The sequence below is a fragment of the Corvus moneduloides genome, chromosome W, assembly GCF_009650955.1.
Source record: "Corvus moneduloides isolate bCorMon1 chromosome W, bCorMon1.pri, whole genome shotgun sequence".
In the NCBI taxonomy this organism is placed as follows: domain Eukaryota; kingdom Metazoa; phylum Chordata; class Aves; order Passeriformes; family Corvidae; genus Corvus; species Corvus moneduloides.
Window position 1 is genome coordinate 20,129,830 of NC_045510.1, and position 21,153 is coordinate 20,150,982.

General features: G+C 42.2%; 1 protein-coding gene across 1 annotated transcript in view; it reads right to left on the reverse strand.

Annotated features, from left to right (window-relative positions):
• Positions 1 to 21,153, reverse strand: part of LOC116437438 (ceramide transfer protein-like) — a 230,223-nt gene that overhangs the window by 25,135 nt on the left and 183,935 nt on the right. Inside the window, exon 7 of the mRNA XM_032095083.1 lies at positions 14,652 to 14,809. Coding sequence (XP_031950974.1) covers positions 14,652 to 14,809 — 158 coding nt within the window. The remainder of the gene's footprint in view (positions 1 to 14,651; positions 14,810 to 21,153) is intronic.

The window sequence follows — 21,153 nt, forward strand, 5'->3', positions numbered from 1 at the left end:
TTTATCAGATGACAGAGTAATTATTTTTTTGCTCAGGCCCATAGTTATAGAAGAGACATTTACAGAGCCATGTTTAGTCAGTAAAACAAGGCGAAATAACAAAAGAAGCCCTACAACTGAAGTGGAATCAATAGTGTTAGCAAAGGTCTGAATACATTCAACTGCTGGTTTTAAATTCTTGTGCAGAGTGTAGGTGTCAATGTGTTGGTTGTGGGGGGCTGCAGGAGTGGCATATGAGGGAGGCGGCCAGGGGCTGTCCTGTGTCAAACAGGTTCCAAAACAGACCCACCACAGGACATAGCTGAGCCCATCCACCACATGCATGGAACCTCTGTGAAAATGTATTTAAGAGCAAAAGACAGCCCAGGGAGAGAGGAGGGGGAACAAAAAGGGAGAAACAGAGGGAATGCAAAGGCCAGAAGAGAATGATGAGGAGGAGTTCCAGGGCAGAGAATATATCCACACTATATCCCATGAAGGACCCCATGCTGGACCAGAGGGACATTTCCTGAAGGAACTGAAAGGAATGAGGGACTTGTCTTTACAAACAAGCATTGGGCCTGCTGGAAGATAAAACTAGTACTGAGAGATAAAAGAAACAATGGGAAGGATTCCACTGATGAATGGAAAGAAAGACATTTGTCTTTATAAATAAATTATAGGTCTGCTGATAAATGAAATTGGATATTGAGAGATGAAAGAAACAATGGGAAGAACCATAAATACCATAAGAATTAAAATAAAGGGGGGGTTATACATTAAAAGGGAGTCATGTATTAAGCATTTCAGGAAGTCTGTACCTCTTAAGTACCTCAGCCAATGGGGAAAGAGAGAGGGAAATGCGGCCGGGAAATTAGGATAAAAAGGAGGCTGCATCCTCTAACAACTTGAGAGATGCCAGGGGAATGCCCCATGGCCTCTCCCTTTATTTGAATAAAGTAACAGGACTCCTCTGTCTCCTGTTTGGACATAAACCTCTGGTGTTTGTGGATTAATTTTCCTGACAAAACCATGTTCCATGGAGGACTCCCAATGAAGAGGAGTTTTCCCAGAGGACTACAGCCCTGAAAAGGACCTGTGCTGGAGCAGGGGAAAAGTGTGAGAGGAAGAAGTGGCATAGACTAAGTGTTTTCGATTGATTCCCAACCCTTCATTTCCCACTACCCCACCCCCACCACATTCTGCATTCCTTGGGGCTAGCAAGAAGGGGTGTAGAGGAGCCTGCAGTTAAAGAGTGAAGTTGAGACTGGGAAATAGGGGAAGAAAGCTGTTTTAGTGTTTGTCTTTTTGTTTCCTATTAACTGTACCTATTTTAATCAGCAACAGATTTTCTACCAGGACAAAACCTTGTAAGCAATCCTCCTGTCTTTCTCTTGACTTGTGAGCTTTCTCATTCTATTTCTCTCCCCTCCCCCCCACTCCAGTCCTGCTGGATGGGGTGCTAAGTGAGCAGTTGGGTGGGCATTTGGCTGTTAGCCAAGGCTAACCCACAACAATTTTATACTATTTAATTCAATCAAAATCTCTTCATCTAATAAGCTAGGAATTAGAGGAATCCAAATAAAAAAAGTTATTTTATATTAGAATTATAGTACTTCACCATGAATGTGCTGTAACCCCCAGAAAGTTTCACTGACAAGTGTGACAAAGTTGCATGTCTGTTGCAGTGCAGGTGGCAGTGGCCACTGCAGCAGAGCATTCAGAGGACTGGTAAACAGGCCTCCAGAACACAGAGGTCTGATTTTCACCCCTTAGTTACGGTGAGTTCCCATGTTCCTAATGGTTCTTAGTTTACATGTTTTAAGTTTATTGGTTCAGGAGTTCTCCACCCAGTTTTATGTATAAGTTCATGTTTATGTATTTCCCCTAGTTGCTTATGTATTAGTTCTGGAAAGTTTTCCCTTCTTCGATGCCCCATTGGTCTACTCATGTAATTCCCTCCCCTAAGTTAACCCCATTGGTTATTCCTCTGTTATCTCCTCCTCCTCAGTCGATCCCCATTGGTTGTTTCCCTTTGTTCCACCCCCGTATAAAATGCTGTGCTTTCCCCTTTTTCCTGGTCTTTGTCCCTGGATCTTCCACCGGCAATAAACCAGCTGGAACCTACACAGAGACCCCTCTCTCATCCTTTGCCTCTGCCGACACTTTTACACCACCTTTGTTTGGGGCTCGCTCCTTGCAAAGGAGCCAGCTTTCCCTGCTTGCTGCAGCCAACCCCTGCCTGCAGCAGTAGAAGCCAAGGACATCTGCAGCTGGATGCTGTGCTGCCTCAGGCAGTCCCAACAGTGTCACATATCTACCAAAGCAGAGAAACTTAAAACCTCCAAGTTTTTAGGAGCTTTTGTTATTTTAATTTCTGTAAATCAAGTCCAAATAAGTTTGTGACCCCCCTTTAAAAGGTATTTACTTATGCTGTAGGAGTGCCTATGAGTAAGAATCAGGGGAAAGGCTCACAAGGCAGATATCCTGGTGGGAGACTGGTATAGAACACTCAACCAGGATGAAGAGGCAGATGAACTATTCTATAAGTGGCTCTCTGATGTTTTACGATCATCAGCCCTTGTTCTTCTGGGAGTCTTTAACTTGCCGAATGTTTGCTGGAAACTCACCACAGCAGAGAGGAGGCAGTCTAGGAGGTTCTTGGAGTATGTGGAAGAGAACCTCCCGACAGCCCTGGTAAGTGAGCCTGATACCAAAAGGGTTAATTCAATTTTTACCTGTGCCTGTGAATTTTTAGTAGAAAAACAAGGCATGCAAAAACTGTTTTCCCAGCTAGGAGGGTTGCAAGATAAGAAGACATCTGGCTCAATAATGTAGTGACAGACAAAACAAGGACTGAATCTGGGAACTCGGGGTGATAATGGGTAAGTTGTAATATGCATGTAGCAACTGTATATAAGCAACATTCTTGTAAAATCATGTGTCTCCATAGGGTTAGGAGTACCCCTTGTGGGACCTCAGGCCTGAATAAATGATGCCCTCTTTAACACCACATTAGTGTTAAGGGGTCTTATTCTGATATTTTGGAAGATTTGGTGACAGTAATTGGAGAGTGTTGATTGAATGTTTGTTGGGGTTTTGGAGTAATATTGGATGTTGCTTTATTTTTGTGTGTGTGGTCAAAATTGCGTTTGTGGGTGAAGTTGCATTTGTGGACTTGGAGCACCCTCTTGTGTTGGTTTTAGTGATTGCAGTCTTAGCAGTCTCCCTTCTCTTTCCCTCCTTCCCCCGTTACAAATCTGGAAACACCATTACTCCTTTCAGAGGTAATAGCTTGTGTACTTGTAATTATTGAATATGGAATTCTCCATTGTAATATATATTGAACCACTGGAAAAAGGCTGGAGGATACCCACTAAGTAAACGTAGACTAATCCACTATTGTAATCAGTGGTGGCTGGTATATAAGCTAGACAACCAAGCTAACTGGCTGGAAAATGGTACCTTAAATTACAACACCACTTTACAATTGATGTTGTTTTGTAGAAGGGAGGAGAAGTGGGAGTGAGGTGCTTTATGTAGATTTTTTTCTTTAATTTGAGAAACCATCCAGAATGACAAAAGGGATGTTTACCTGTCCTGTTACATCTCTTCATGTTAGCATTAGAAAAGGAAAGGGCAAAGGATAGAAGACTGAAGCGATGTTGTTCCTCTTGCAGTATCAGACACCGGTGTTCCAAATGCAGTAGTCGACAGGAGGAGGATGATGTAAAGATGGTGGTACCAGATGCAGGAGATATGGAGATAGAGGATTTGTTTGTGTCTGATACTGGGGGAGTGCAAGGAGGAGGGGGCAGTCAGAGAGGTGCCAGGAGTTTATTTCAAGCTTGGTGGTGGGGCGGACCCAGGGTAAGCAGGAAGTGAGAAAGCAGGAAGAGGGTGAGCAAGAGATGGGTAAACAAGAGATGATAGCTCTGCTCTGGGAGGGAGTGGGAGCTTGTTGCCTGGTGGTAAAGGTACCTTTCTCCCTGATGGATCTCGAGGCATGGGCAAGACAGGCAGACTCCTACAGGGAAGATCCGGAGAGGGTAGTTCAAGTATGTGAAACCATTCTCAAAACCAGAACCCAGACTGGGGAGATATCCAAGTCCTGATAGATAATCTATTAGATTCCACAGAAAAAGAGATGGTGCTCAGGATTGTTAGGAAGGAGGCAGACAGGATGGTTATAGAAGGCAGGTTACCAGGAATGGTAGAGCATTTTCCTTCCCAGGACCCCTGTTGGGACCCCAACACCAGGATAGGGAGACCTGCCCTGATACGATATCAGAATTGGATATTATTTGGCTTTAGACATGCAGTGCCAAAAGCAATCAATTGGTCTGAACTTTATGAGGTGAGACAAGGACTGCATGAGACACCAGGTGAATGTGTGGAACACCTCAGGGTAGATGCCAGGAGATACACTAATATCAATCTGGAGAAAACAGAAGAAGCTGTACAGCTGGCTTCTATATTTAAAGGGAACTCAGACCTGGATATTTAAAAGAAGTTACAGAAACTGGAGGAAGCCAAATCTCGTGACTTAGGGAAACTTTTACAAGTGGCCTGGAAAGCTTTTAATAATAGAGGAGAAGAGGAAATTAATAAGATCAAAGAGATGGAAAAGGAAAGGGAAGAGAGAGAAGGAAAGTGGAAAATTGAAAGGAAGGAAAGAGAAAGAAAACAGGAGCTGGAAAGGGAGATGTAGAGATGCAATGCTGATAGCAGCCCTGCAGAGGGCGCCATCTAATCGCAGAACAGGGAGAGGCCCTGCCCTGGGAGGATTAAAACCTAACCAATGTGCATATTCTAGAGATTTTGGGCATTGGAGAAGGGATTGTCCGAAGAAGCTGAAGGGGGCGGGGGTAACAGAGTTACCCTTACACCAAGACTGATGGGAACCAGGGGTGGAAACCCCAGCTGAACCCCTGGTTGCCATAGAGCTGTGGAAAAATGAAAATTGACTTTTTAGTAGACGCTGGAGCTATTTATTCAGTATTAAATACAACCCAAGAAAAATTAGGCCAAGAAACTGTAAATGTTGGTGCAAAAGGGAAAGCAGAAACAAGAACATTCTTTAACCCAATCAATTTTAAATTTGGAAAGCGATGGATAGCAAGAACTTGTATGTTGCAGGGAATACTGGAACCAGACAATTCTAGAAGAATGCAGGAAGCCATAGAAAATGCAGTAACGCCCTTGGTTTGGGCCAGAAGAACTTCAGGACGTTCCCTATGAGCTCAGCCTGTAAGCATTATCCTTAAATTTGGATCCAAACTGGTAAAGCAGAAAAAACATCCTTTAAAGTTAGAAGCTAGAAGGGGAGTTGAGAGTCTAATAGAGAATTTCAGATAGTTTGAATTATTGATTGAATGTGAATCAGAATATAACACTCCCATTTTGCCAGTTACAAAGCCTGGGACAGACAACTATAAACTAGTACAAGACCTACGAGCAGTCAATCAAATAGTTCAGGATACCCACCCTGTTGTAGCCAAACCTTATACCCTGTTAACAGCCCTTAAAGAATATCACCAATGGTTTACAGTAATAGATCTGAAGGATGCCTTCTTTTGCATACCTCTTGAAAAGCAAAGTCAGAGCATTTTTGCCTTTGAATGGGAAAATCCCCAAACTGGCCGGAAGATTCAACTTACCTGGAGTGTATTACCACAAGGATTTAAAAATAGCCAAACAATTTTTGGGAATCAATTGGCAAAAGAATTAGAGACCTTGAAGAAGGAGAACCCTGAAGGGTTAGTCCTACAATATGTTGATGACATCTTACTAGCAAGTGAAACTAAGGAAAAGTGCATGGAATTGACTATCAGTCTTCTAAATTTCCTGGGCCAGGGAGGCTACAAAGTATCTTGGGAAAAAGTTCAAATCATGAGGCAGCAAGTTACCTACCTAAGATTTGAAATAATTCCAGGACAGCAGAAATTGGGAACAGACACAAAAGAAGCTGTCTGCCAGGTACCCCAACCTGCGACTGCCTGAGATTTAAGAGCATTCTTGGGCATGGTGGGGTGGTGTAGATTGTGGGTCTTGAACTATGGACTTCTAGTTAAACCATTGTATGAGCTTTTAAAGGAGGCCCCAGAAGGACCTTTGATTTGGACTCCTGAGAGTGAATATGCATTCTGTAATTTGAAGATGGCCCTCATGTCTGCACCTGCTTTAGGACTTCCAGACTTAATAATGCCCTTTGAGCTTTTTGTACACGAACGACAGCACCTTGCCCTTGGAGTTCTGGCTCAGAAGGTAGGAGACTTCAAGAGGCCCGTGGGGTACTTTTCAAAACAACCAGTGTCAGACAGGGATGGCCCAGATGCCTGCAAGGTGTAGCAGCAACTGTTCTCCTCATCCAAGAGGCCAGGAAATTGACTTTTGGGAAAAAAAGGTAATAGTATATACTCTGCATGCTGTAACCACTGTATTAGGCCAAAAAGGGGGGCATTGGCTTTCCCTGAGCCGTATGCTGAAATATCAGACTGTTCTAATGGAGCAAGATGTGGAGTTGAAGGTAACCACAGCAGTAAATCCAGGCCAATTACTGAACACCCCGATGCAAGGGGAAGAGCAGTTGACCCACGATTGCTTACAGATAATTGAGCAAGTTTATGCAAGCCCACCAGACCTACAAGATGCACCCATTGAAGATCCAGAGATAGAGTTCTTTACAGATGGAAGTATCTTGGTCCAAGATGGAAAAAGAAGGTCTGGCTATGCCATAGTCATGGCAACCAAGGTAATAGAAGCTTCACCACTGCCTGCAGAAACCTCAGCACAAAGGGCAGAACTCATAGCATTACAAAAAGCCCTGGAATTGGCAGCAGGAAAAAGAATAAATATATGGACCGACTCAAAATATGCTTTTAGCATTGTTCATGCCCATGGAGCCATATTGAAAGAAAGAGGTCTATTAACAGCACAGGGGTCTCTGATTAGGTACAAACAAGAAATATTGTCCCTTCTTGATATTATCCAACTGCCCAAAGAAGTGGCTGTACTACACTGCAAAGCAAACCAACATGGGAATGCCCAAATTCCTGAACGAAATAGACTTGCAGATAAAGCTGCATGAGAGGTTGCATAACAAGGCATCCTGACATTAATACTTGAGAAAGCTATTTCACTTGCAGAAGTTAACCCTGGATATATTAAAGCAGATTTAAAATTACCTACTTATCTAAAAGCCCAGAATAAAGAGTGTGGATGGCTAGTAACTCCCAATAACCAGGTCATAGATCCACCACAACTGATGTTACAAATTGTAAAGAAGAAACACCAGAAAACTCACTGGGGAATCGATGCTATGGTAACCAGCCTATGGACTCAGATACTCAGTGTCTGTATGACAAAAATTGTCAAGTCCATTACAGATAAATGCCCGATATGTCTTAAAAATAACCCTTTGAATTTAAAAAGACTGCCTTCAAGTATCACCAAAAGAGGAAACACTCCTGGAGATTACTGGCAAATTGATTTTTCTGAGCTATCATGCCAACAAAGATACAGTTATCTCCTGGTATTAGTAGATACCTTTTCTGGGTGGCCAGAAGCTTTCCCCTGCTGCACCAACAAGGCTAGTGAAGTCACTAAGGTACTCCTCAAAGAGACCATACCCAGGTTTGGAGTGCCTATCGGGATGTCATCTGATAGAGGACCTCATTTTATATCTGAAGTGTTATATCAACTTAGTGAGCCATTAGGGATAAGTTGGGATTTACATACTCCATGGAGACCCCAATCTAGTGGAAGGGTTGAGCGAATGAATCAAACTTTAAAGAGACAAATTAGCAAAATGTGTCAGGAAACCTCTTTGAAATGGCGACAGGTGTTACCACTAGCTTTGTTACGAATTAGAGTTGACGTTTGGGAGACCATAATCTGTTACAACTTTCCCTGGATCCGAAGAACAAATTGGGAATTAGGAAGTAGAACAATATTTAGTTTCATTAGGTAAATCCTTGAATGAACTAAAAAGGCTTATTATTCTCTCTGAACCTCTTACCCTAGACACCCCAGTTCATCCATTTCAGCCTGGGGATCACGTATACATCAGGACCTGGAAATCACAACCACTTCAGGAGTAGTGGAAAGGACCTTATTTAGTTCTGTTAACTACAAGAATGGCAGTGAAAGTGAAAGGACTTAACTCCTGGATTCATTGCACCAGAATTAAGGCTCTTGACTCAGAGTTGACAGTGGAAAACACCAGACTTCTGTGACTGAAAATTTCAAAGATATTTGTGGACGAGTAGTGAAATGTATAAGCTAATGTTTATGGGAATTTTTTTATCTTTAGGTGAGGGTGTTGAAGAAAATTTAATATTGACTTTAATCCAAGAGTTTGGTAAAATGCACAATCTGTCCAGCATTACAGCTTGCCTCCCTATCCCCAGTTCAGCAGGGGAACCCATTCCCTGGGGAATTATCCCTATAGATCTGTCAATTGTGATACACTATGATAATCTGACTAAGGTGATGGCAAAAGCAAACATCACTCACTCTTTGGATGAGAAAGAGAGATGTAGGCAACAGGGAGATGGCCTTCTTGAGGATCCAATAGCTTGGAGGCCAGGAGATAATAGAATTATTTTAAGAAAGGAAAAAGGTAAGGAGTGTCCAGTAGGGTCCCATACTCTCGACCAACATTTTCTGGATTTTGCCTTGGGAGCCTCAGGAGGAGAAGCAGCCAGGTTGTTAGATTTATGTGTTACTAAAAATCACACCCAAAATGTTTCAGACTTGCCAGAATGTCAAACTCTCCAAAGCAAGCCTTGTACTTGGACAAAACCCTTAGAAGGACAATGGAAATACTTGGGAAAGGTAGAATGGTGTCTGAATTGGGGAATCACACCTATGTATAATCTAAGTAAAAATCAATGGAGGTGTGGAGAAAAAGAAAACCATGAAAATCTGTCCAGCACCATAAGCTGGATGGTCAAATTAGTTCTAAATTGTAATAACAAACACTTAGATTGTGTTAAATCTCTGGAAGTTCCTTCCCCAAGTTACACTGTTTGGGCTGCTTCAGATGGATATTGGACCACCCAACTCCTGCTTGGACTGACCACCAGGCAAGTTACTTTAGGGTTATTAACCCTATGTCTGACTTGGAAAAGAAGCCCCATAAAAGCCCAGTACTGGAATAAGGTAAAACGAGATATTGAGGATGAATGGACAGGGCCTTCAGCTTCTACACAGTTTGAATGGGCCCTACAGAGTTTTCTCTTACCAGGACCCATGGCTCTAAGAAAACAGAATTTTGTTAGAAAATCTAACTTGGCAAGTAAGGAAACTATCTGAAGCCACAGAAAGGCGATTTCAAATTATGAATAAGCAAATACAGGCAAATACTAAATTCACATTATAAAACAGACTGGACTTAGATCTATTGCAGGCCAAAGAACAAGGGCTTTGTGGGTAATTAAAACTGGATAGAGAACACTGTTGTGTACACATCCCAAATGTAACAGAAGATCTCCAAAAACAACTTAACAAAATGCGGCAAGTTCCTGAAGATAGCAATGCTATCCAAAAGGCCTCTGAAACTAATTGGCTTAACAAAATTCTTCAAGGAATAGGGGGATGGTCCTTGAGAGGATGGCTGGCTGGAATACTGGAAACCATCATAATTGTAGTAATTACCGGTCTTTCTGTTAGTTGGGTTTGTAGAATAATCAATCGAGATCTCACGAGAATGTATGCGACTATAGAGAAAAATTGAGTTGAAACTTATCAAATGACCTTGAGAAATTTGAAAGGTTTCAAAGGGGGAAATTGATACCAAAAGGGTTAATTCAATTTTTACTGTGCCTGTGAATTTTTAGTAGAAAAACAAGGCATGCAAAAACTGCTTTCCCAGCAAGGACTGTTGGAAGATAACAAGAAGATATCTGGCTCAAGAATGTAGTGACAGACAAAACAAGGACTGAATCTGGGAACTTGGGGTGGGTTTTATGGTAATGGATAAATTGTAATATGCATGTAGTGACTGTATATAAGCAACACTCTTGTAAAATCACATGTCTGCATAGGGTTAGGAGTATCCCCTGCGGGACCTCAGGCTTGAATAAATGATGCCCTCTTTAATACCACATTAGCATTAAGGAGTCTTATTCCGATATTTTGGAAGATTTGGTGACAAGTCTACCAAGAGTTGGGGCCCACTAGACCTGCTGTTTACAAACAGAGATGGGCTGCTGGGACATGTGGTAGTCAGAGGCTGTCTTAGGCACAGCAACCACAATATGATAGAGTTTTCAATAGTTGGTAAAGTAAGGAGGGGAGTCAACAAAACCTCTACTCTGGACTTCTAGAGGGTGGACTTTGGCCTGTTCAGGACACTGTTTCAGAGAGTCCCCTGGTGAACAGTTCTTAATAACAACGGGGTCCAGGAAGGCTGGACATACTTTAAGAAGGAAATTGTAAAGGTTGAGGAGCAGTCTGTCCCTATGTGCCAAAAGACGAGCTGTCGGGGAAGAAGACCGGCCTCGCTGAACAGGGATCTTTTACGAGAACTCAGGGAAGAAAGAAGGTTTATGACCTTTGGAAGAAGGGGCAGGCAACTCAGGAAGAGTACAAAGATGTCATTAGGTTACATAGAGAGAAAATAAGAAAGGCAAAAGCTCAACCAGAACTCAATCTGCCTACTGCTGTGAAAGATAATAAAAAGGGTTTTTATAAATACATTAACAGCAAAAAGAGCACCAAGGAAAATCTCCATCCTTTATTGTACATGGGAGGGAATATAGTCACCAAGGATGAGGAAAAGGCTGAGGTACTTAACATCTTCTTTGCCTCAGTCTTCAACAGTAAAACCGGTTATCCTCAGGGCAACTGGCAACCTGAGCTGGTAGACAGGGATGGGGAGCAGAATAGCCCCCTTGTAATCCAGGAGGAAGCAGTTAGCAACCTGCTGAGCCACTTAAGACACTCATAAATCTATGGGACTGGATGGAATTAGTTTGAGGGTGCCGAGAGAGCTGTCAGAAGAGCTCATCAAGCCAATGTCCATCATTTATCATCAGTCCTGGCTGACCGGGGAGGTCCTGGATGACTGGAGGTTGGCCAATGTGATGCCCATCCACAAGAAGGGTCAGAAGGAGGATCTGAGGAACTACAGGCCTGTCACCCTGACCTCAGTGTCTGGCAAGGTTATGGAACAGATCATCTTGAATGCGATCATATGGCATATAGAGGACAACCAAAGGATCAGACCTAGCCGGGATGGGTTTAGGAAAGGCATGTCCTGCCTGACCAACCTGATTTCCTTTTATGACCAGGTGACCCACCTTATGGATGAGGAGAAGGCTGTGGATGTTGTCTACCTGGACTTCAGAAAAGTCTTTGATACTGTCTCCAATGGCATTCTCCTGGAAAAGCTGGCAATCCATGGCTTGGACAGGTACACTCTTCGTTGGGTTAAAAACTGGCTGGGTGTCCAGGCCCTGAGTTAGTGTGATGGTAAATGGTGTCACATGCGGTTGGTGGCTGGCTAGTCACTAGTGGGGTTCTTCAAGGCTCAATATTGGGGCCAGTCCTGTTTAATATCTTTATCAATGATCTGGAAGAGTGGATCAAGTGTATCCTCAGTAAGTTCACAGACTTCACCCAAGTTGGGCTGGGAGTGTTGATCTGCTGAAGGGTAGGAAGGCTCTACAGAAGGATCTGGACAGGCTGGATTGATGGGCCGAAGCCAATGGTATGAGATTCAACAAGACCAAGTATTGGGTCCTGCACTTAGACCACAACAATCCCATGCAGTGCTACAGGCTTGAGGAAGAGTGTCTGAAAAGCTTCCCAGCACAAAAAAGGACCTGGGAATGCTGGTCAACAACAGCTGAACATGAGTCAGCATGCGCCCATGTGGCCAAGAAAGCCAATGCCATCCTGGCCTGTATCAACAATAGTGTGGCCAGCAGGACCAGGGAAGTGGTTGTCCTCCTGTACTTGGCACTGTGTTCCGGTTTGGCCAAATTTAGAAATATATACTCTGAGAGAAGGCACAACCACCCCTCCTCCACCAGGTTCGGGGAAAATAAATTTTCATCAAAGGAAAGTGAAGGAGATAAAACTATTTATCTACCAAACACACGGGAAAAGGAAAATAATGCTAAATAATAAAATCTCTCACTGTGGAGAAAAAACCTGGGAAAGTGTTAGAGTCCTCCCTTTGGTCTCCTTGGAGCTGGGGCTTGGCCCAGGGCCAGGCCCTCTGTGCCCGGTGGAAAGTCCTCCTGATGTGCTCTGGGTTGAAGCAGTCCAGTAGAAAAGGGAGACAATCTGAAATTCCAGGGAAGGAAAAACAAAGTTCAACTCTCAGTCTCCCTTCGGAGAAAAAGAAAACTGAACAACTGGCCAAAAGCTGACTGGAAAGCAGCAAGCCGGGTGCTTCCTCGCTTCCCTGCCACAGCTGGGGAAAAAAAAATTTGCTATCTCTGTGTGACCTTGAACAAGCTGCAAACTGCTTTGAAAAAGTTTTGCTCAGTTTTTCCTTCCCCCTCTCAGGCTCAGTTTAGAGGCATAGAAAGGCACAAAGTTAATTTCTGGGCATAGGGCAGCAATATGGGATACACATCATAAAGTCACCCCAAGACACACTGGTGATGCCACACCTCGACTGCTGTGTCCAGTTCTGGGCCCCTCACTACAAGGACACTGAGATGCTGGAGCAAGTCCAGAGAAGGGCAACAGAGCTGGTGAAGGGTCTGGAGCACAAGTCTGATGATGAGAGGCTGAGGGAGCTTAATCTGGAAAAAGGAGGCTCAAGGGTGACCTTATCACTCTCTACAACTACCTGAAAGGAGGTTGTAGCCAGGTGGGGGTCAGCCTCTTCTAGGCAACTAGTGACAGGACAAGAGGACATAGTCTCAAGCTGCACCAGGCAAGGTTCAGGTTGGACATCAGGAAGAATTTCTTTATGGAAAGGGTTGTTAAGCATTGGAACGGAATGCCCAGGGACATGGTGGAATCACCATCCCTGGAGGTGTTCAAGAAACAACTGGACGCAGCACTTAGTGCCATGGTCTAGTTGACAAGGTGGTGATCACTCAAAGGTTGGACTCAATGACCTTAGAGGTCTTTTTAAACATAAATGATTCTGTGATTCTGTATGAGTGAAAGTGAAATTTAGGTTTGAATTTTTAAGAAAACAAGTGCTTTAAAGTTAGTCCACAGAAGAAGAAAAATATGACAAATAACTAATCTAAACCAAATTCTATACTAACATATTATTCTGTAATAACATATACTAACCTACTGACAAGAAAAAATCACTTCATCCATGCTGTAAGCAAACTGTGATCAGCAAGAGTGAACTGTGTTTGCTCAGTCTGGAATAGAGAAGGCTTTTGTGGGGGGACTTAGTAGCCTTCCAATACCTCCAAGGAGGTCATCAACAAACTGAGCCAGACTCTTCACAGAGGTCTATAGTAGGAAGAGGAAAAACAATAGGCAGATACTGGAATAAGAGCTGCTCCAAGTGGATATATAACAGCAGTTGAGCATCAGAACAGGCTGCTCAGAAATGCTCTGCAGTCTTCAGCCTTGGAGACTTGAAATGAGACTTGATAAATCCATGATCAACCCGGTCTGATTCAAACTGTCCTTCCTTTAAGCAAGAGGTTGTACTAGAGATGGTCTCTTCTAACCTGAATTACCCTACAATCCTATGAACAAGCTTCAAGTCTTAGGTCTGCTATAATTCCTCCAACTACCTAGATGTAACAATAATAAATTAAATGTTGACAGAAGTCACAATACAGTTAGATAGGACCAGGTCTTTGACATACAGACAAATAGCCAGGAGACATGGGCAAGGATTCAAACGTGGTTGTATTTTGCCTGAATAACTTCATTCTTTGAATTGCGTACCACTAAGATTTGAAGTGTGATATACACCATATGGAAATATGCTAAATTAAAAACAAGACAACAATGGCTAAAGGACTGTACAGGACACCAGCCAGTGATGGCATGATTCTAGAAATCAAAGCCTGAAGTACAACCTTGCCATGTTTCTAGCACATCTCATCTGAAGAAAGAAGACACTGCTCCTTTCAAGTTGCTATAGTGGTTGAGTAGGCTTACCATGAACTATCACTGCCATAAGAATAACATATTATAATATCAGCCCCACCCCACCCCAAAAATTAACCAATTGGTATAAAGTATTACTTAAATTAATCTCTTTAGTCTCCTAAAGGTAAGTGAAATAACTGTATCTTAGACCTTTAATGTTAGAACTGGTTGTTCTCCTCAGTTCTGTCACAATTTCTTATCACAAAACATTTCAGAGATTTGCACATCATTTTGCAAGCATGGATAATTAGGTCTCTTTTAGAGGGCTGCAAGCAATACACTTATTACTGTAGAATACTATCAGGTTCTTTATAGTATTAAAAATATAGGAATACTATCTGAACAAGGGCTGGGAAAAGAAAAAATATGATGAATAATGTTACTGTATCACCAACAAAATGAGGTTTTAACATGTTAAAGGAGTAATCAATAATGAAAGCATCTAAAATTAATAAATGCTGTACATAAAAATAAAAGTAATACCTGGAATAATAAAGTTTAAACCAACTGATTTGAAATTTCAATTTTAAGCTGAAGAAACAATTTTTTCAACAAAAGTTAAAGAAAAATGATCTTACCTTATCTAGTCTTTTTTGCCAACTTTCTTCACGTTTGACCATGAGTTCAATACAATGAGAGAGTGTAGCAAGTATTCCAGCAGTAGTTGCCTTGAAAGTTATGGCTTCTCCTTTAAAGTCTATACCATTAATTCCTTTGGGTGTCACATATGGAAACACTAAAACCAAATATGAATTATTCACTGATAACTGCCTTAAACTCAAACAAGCATTTTACATGTATGCTTTATATTATCACTGTTTGAAGAAAATAGACTGGATAGAAATTTAATTTAAAAATCAAAAGTACTAATAATTTTCAACTATTCACTGGATAAGGAAAGAGATTTAAAAAGAAAAACACATCCCTCAGCTTCATCTTGCTATACTGTATTTCAAGTCTGCTTGTAATGCTGTATTACTCTGCAAATCATGTGGGTGGAGGGAGTGGGAATACTTTGTAACAATAGCAGTTTGACAGCTTGAAGTGGGGCCTAATTAATACAGAGCAGCCTTAAAACATATCCAATACAGCACTAAGAAAGAAACAATTTCAAAAAGCAATGAAACACCAAAGGTAACATTTCAAGGCTGCTTTAAGCAGGTAACTATAGATTTAAAAACCACTACATAAAAAGGTATGATATAAAAGTATCAAATATGTTGAATTATCCAAGTACTGTGATGTTTTGTAGTTCCAACAACTACTTCTTGCTGTCAACCAGGCCATCTGTTACTAAGGCTATTTAAACAAGTCACTTAAAATGTGTGACAAAAAAGTACCTATTCTATGTCAAACTCATATATAGGTTGACAGAATAACAAATCAAACACTAAGCAATAATGTCAGAAAATATTAGAAAGCAGAAGTAACACTCATGTTGAAGCTGAGCCAAGCAAGTTAAAGTAACTCCTGCTATGCCATGGGGCAACCTGATGACTTATCACCCACTTGGATATTGCTTTCTTTTCCTGGTCTGTCAGTTTGTTAATGTGTCACTGTTACAGTTTAAAGAGTAAACATAATTATTTGTGTAAATTTATGCAATATCAATCTGCAAGGGTAAAAAGCAGAGCTTTCAAGCATCTCAGTTCTTGCAGAGAAGAGAAATGCAACTGCTGTTCTCTAATAGTAGACCACAATATCTACACTTAAGGAACAGAAAGCAAGCATCACATGATCTTAAGAAATGGTTCAACTGTCCAGAGGTTTTATATGCCCTTCTTTCAGAAGGAATCAAACTTTCTCAAACAGATGTTTACATACCACACACTACTTCAAATACCTCAGTAAACATACATACTATGGTATAACACAGCTTATCTTTTTGTTTCATGTAATCAAGAATACTCCCTAAAAGGATATAGACAATGGGAGTGAAAGAAAGAAAGATCAATCTGTTTCAGAAGCAATAATGAGCTCTCCCTCCCCCTAACAGCTACAGAGGGAAAAATGCAGTTTATACTGCTAATATGTCATGCTGGTGTAGACCATGTTCACGTGCAGGCTTACCAGCACAGCTACGCTGCTTATACATGTGATTTCTCTCTTAAGTATGCTAGACACACTGAAGAAATTACCACTCACTGCAACAGTATAAAATAATTTTATAAATCTATGGTAAACTGCAAGGGAGATGCAGCAAAGTAGCCTCATTTCCTGGAAAAAAGCCAGCTTTTTTTCCTGGATGTCTTTAGGTCTCATTTACAGCTCATTAATACTTCCACACAGTTTCAATCATCATATAATTCTTTAATAACTAGTCTCAAAGTAGCAGTGATACATACAGAGTTTGCAGTTTCAAAGTCAGTGTCATCAAATTTCAAAATTAAATCTTGCATCAGGAGATCTGTAGGTTCAAGTTAAAGGCTAATAGAAAAGTGTTCTTATCATTGCAACTGCTCTTCTTGCCTAGAGATCAAACAGTATGTAGCCAATTGAAAGAAGCAGCAGTATGATTTTTCTTTAACTTCAACATCTTCCAAGTGGTTTCTTTTTAATTATCCTATCTCTTAATAATTTTGCTTTATTCATTAATTGTTTTCTCTTGCCTTTCTTATAATGGATTTTTCATAGCATGTTTTAGCCTTCTTCAATAGCTCTTCAGCCCTTCTCTCCTACACACCTCTGTTTGTTAGGATAGATTGGTTGTGCCTTCTTATTCATAAGATGCTGTTTGTAATACTTTCCCAGATGTTCCAAAAATCACCTGTTCAATCAAATCTGTTTTCCACTGAAAGACTAGTTTTAAAAGACAGTAAGTAGAAAAACAAAGTTCCTTTATCTTTTCTCTTAACATCTTATGCCATTAAACTAATTCTAAATGAAAGAGAAATGCTTTGGTACACAACCCATTTATTTATACCTACTGTTGCTGATATTCTGTGGATACCAATAGTATCAATATAATTAGTTTTCCTCTAAAAATAATCTCATTATTCCAGCAGTATGTTGGTGAATATTCTTCCTCCATTCAAAGCATTAAAATCCAACACAAATCCCACTGTGTTTTATATAAAAATTTTCTTTCAGTCTCTGTACCATTTCCATCTTTGTAGTTTCAGTACAAAACCACCTTCCATCTTCAAAGAGGTTCCCTTAAGTACCACCTACTGCTCTTATTCCTACATAATTTAAACCCAAATCCTGAGCAGATGAATGGCAACACTTCCTGATCAAGATTCTACATTCTTAGATTCTAAAATCCCACTGGGTAAATGTGCATCAGCCAGGATCTCCCTTGGTGCTTTATACAAATGATCATTGTTTCAGTTACCAGATTTTCTAATTGGAAAATGAGCAGTAAATTTGAATACCTTCATAGTGCTCTTTTTAACTTTCACTCAAAGATCCTAGAAAACTCTAGAACCAAGCTAGAAAATTAAATCCACTCAAAATGCTCCCTTTTTCTCCTGCCCCTTCCGATAATGGAGGAACACTAGGAGAGATTATAAATTGGAATTACAAATTACTGAAAAACTGCAATACCTACACAATATTAATAAAAGAATGTACAAAAGAGAGAGTTTTACCCACAAAAGGGCACTCACCACTGAACAAACAAAAACGCCTCCCAAAGATGGCACCTGGCGTGGTTTCCCAGACAAAGGCAAAATGGTTACTGGCCCTGGACTGGGGCAACATGGTATTTGGAAAAACAAAAAGATATATCGGGAGGCTCTCACAGCTTAACTTTTTCCCCCCAGCCCAAAAACAATATAAAACAGGGACAAAAAGAAACTTGGAAAGCTAGTTCATCCAAATGAGGAGTTGTGCTGCTGAAATGCTGACTTTGCGCCACCTGGTACAGCTCGGGCCCCACTGCAGGGGCTCTCTCCAGGGTGGTGGCAGCGGTGGTGTGGGTACAGGGACTCACTCTCTGGTGCAGTGGAGTTGTGGCAGCAGCAACAGCAGTCCCGGTCCCACACCCTCTCCAGAACGAGCCCAGAAAAAAAAATGAAAAACTTCCTATTTCCAGCCTTGGCTTTTTCCCTTCCAAAACCACACCCCCCATCAGTGACATGGATGGTATTGAATAGACAGCAAAAAATCTCCACCCCCTTGTTTCTGTACCCAAGATATTATCCATCCCTTATTACCATTAACATCATGCCCAGATTTCATACCTTTCAACTATATACATATATATACATATAGCTATGCACAAGTACAGGTATTATTTCAGCAGTCACTGGAAATACCCCCAAGATGTTTGTTGAATTCTTTTAGTCCATGACTGGTGCAACTGGACCAGTTCATACTCATTGTCCATGGTATTTACGACATACAGTGTCAGTGTCATTCAACAACCCATATTACATATGGAATTCAACATTACAGATGGTTCTCACCCAAATATCAAATCACCTTGAGGTACACATCATGTTTGTCCCTCTGCATTTCCCACCAAGTGCACCCAGGTCCTTGAGCAAAAAGAATCCCATGCCCATGGGTTTGCCTTTGCTTGAAACAGGACTAATCCAAGCTGTCTTCCCTAACACATTCCTCATATGCACCATGGGGACATTATCCCCTTCCACAGTATGCAGAGGTTCTGATTAGGCAGAGCCGGCTTGATTGGTGGAGCCTCTAGTGTTAACTAACCAGGTGACCTTCACTAAATGTAGATCCCAATGTTTGAAGGTCCCACCGCCCATTGCTTTCGATGTGGTTTTTAACAGTCCATTACATCATTCCATCTTTCCAGAGGCTGGTGTGTGATAGGGAATATGATACACCCACTCAATACCATGCTCTCTAGCCCAGGTGTCTATGAGGCTGTTTTTGAAATGAGTTCCGTTGTCTGACTCAAATCTTTCTGGAGTGCCATGTGGCCACAGGACTTGCTTCTCAAGGTCCAAGATGGTGTTCTGGGCAGTGGCGTGAGGCACAAGATCCATCTTCAGCCATCCCATGGTTGTTTCCACCACTGTAAGCATGTAGTGTTTGCCTTCGCAGGTTTGCGGGAGTGTGATGTAATTGATCTGCCAGGCGTCCCCATATTTATATTTTAGCCATCATCCCCCATATCACAGAGGCTTTACCAACTTGGCCTGTTTGATTGCAGCACATATTTCACACTTATGGATAACCTGGGAGATGGTGTTCATGGATAAGTTCACCCCTCAATCATGAGCCCATCCGTATGTTGCATCTCTTCCTTAATGACCTGAGGCATTGTGGGCCCATCAAGCCAGAAATAATTCACCCTTATATTTCCAGTTCAGATCTACCTGAAACACTTTAGCCTTGGTAGCTTGATCTACCTGTCCATTTTTGCCATGCTCTTCAGTAGCCCAGCGCTTGGGTATGTGCGCATCTACACGATGGACTTTTAGAGCCAACTTCTCTACCCAGGTAGTGATGTCTTGTCACACTTTGGCATCCCAGGTGTGTTTACTTCTTCACTGCCAATTGGTCTTTTTCCATTGCTCCAGCCACCCCCACAGAGCATTTTCTACCATCCACAAGTCAGTGTAGAGGTAGAGCGTTGGCCATTTCTTTCGCTCAGCGATATCTAAAGCCAGCTGGACATCTTTCAGCTCTGCAACCTGACTTGATCCACCTTGTCCCTCGGTAGCTTCTGCAATTCACCGCATAGGACTTGATCCAGCAGCTTTCCATTTTCAGTTTGTCCCTACAATACAGCAGGAACTGTCAGTAAAGAGAGCATGTCACTTTTCATTTTCTGGTACCTGATTATATGGTGAGGCCTCCTCAGCATGTGTCACCTGCTCCTCTTCTGATGATAGTCCAAAATTTTCTTCTTCAGGCCAATTCATGATGATCTTCAAGATCCCTGAGTGATTGGGGTTTCCTATTCAAGCTAGCTGTGTGAACAGCATGACCTGCTACAGTGGGGAATACTGTAACACGATGTATCAAACAAGGAGGCCCATGGAAAAGAAATATATATGGACAGATTCTTGATAGATGTTTCAGAGATGTTTATTTCTCCAGCTGCACGGCCAGAGGTTGCCGAGGAACTGCCACAGTCACGGGACCCGAGGGTCCTTCCCCGCGCAGGGGAACACCAAACAACCAATGGGGAACGAGGCTGACCAGGGGCTAAGGAAACCCCGTGCCTCTCCCCAGGGCTACATGGCAGGGGGGACGAACCGCAACACTTCAATGACCCATTTACTCCATGTAGCATCAGTGGCATAATGTGCGGAAGGGACTTTCCCTTTGAACATCCAGCCCAGCACTGGTAATCGTGGTGCCAGGAGGAGCTGTGCTTTGGTGCCAATCACTTCTGAAGCAGCTCGAACCCCTTCATAAGCTGCCAGGATCTCTTTTTTAGTTGGGGTGTAGCAGGCCTTGGATCCTTTGTATCCCTGACTCCAGAACCTCAGGGGCCATCCTCGAGTGTCCCCAGGTATTTTCTGCCAGAGGCTCTGGGAAGGACCATTCTCCCTGGCTGCAGTGTAGAGCATGCTTTTTACATCCTGTCCTGTCCTGACTGGCCCAAGGGCTACTGCATGAACAATCTGCTGTTTAATTTGTTCAAAAGCTTGTTCTTGTCCAGGGCCTCATTTGAAATCATTTTTCTTCTGTGTCACAAGATAGAGAGGGCTTGAAATCTGACTGTACTCTGGAATATGCATTTTCCAAAAACCCACAGAACCTAGGAAAGCCTGTGTTTCCTTCTTGCTGGTCATGGGGGACATAGCAGCTATTTTGTTGACCACATCCACTGGAATCTGATTACATCCATCTTTCCATTTTACTCCTCAAAACTGAATTTCCTTGGCAGGTCTCTTGACCTTACTTTGTTTTATGGCAAAAACATCTTTCAGGAGGATTTGTATTACCTTCTCCCCTTTCTCAAAAACTTCCTCTGCTCTGTTGCCCCACATGATGATGTCATCGATTTACTGCAGGTGTTCAGGAGCATCACCCTTTTCCAGTGCAGCCTGGATCAGTCCACAGCAAATAGTGGGGCTGTTTTTCCACCCCTGGGGCAGCTGGTTCCAGGTGTACTGCACACCCCTCCAGGTGAAAGCAAACTGTGGCCTGCAC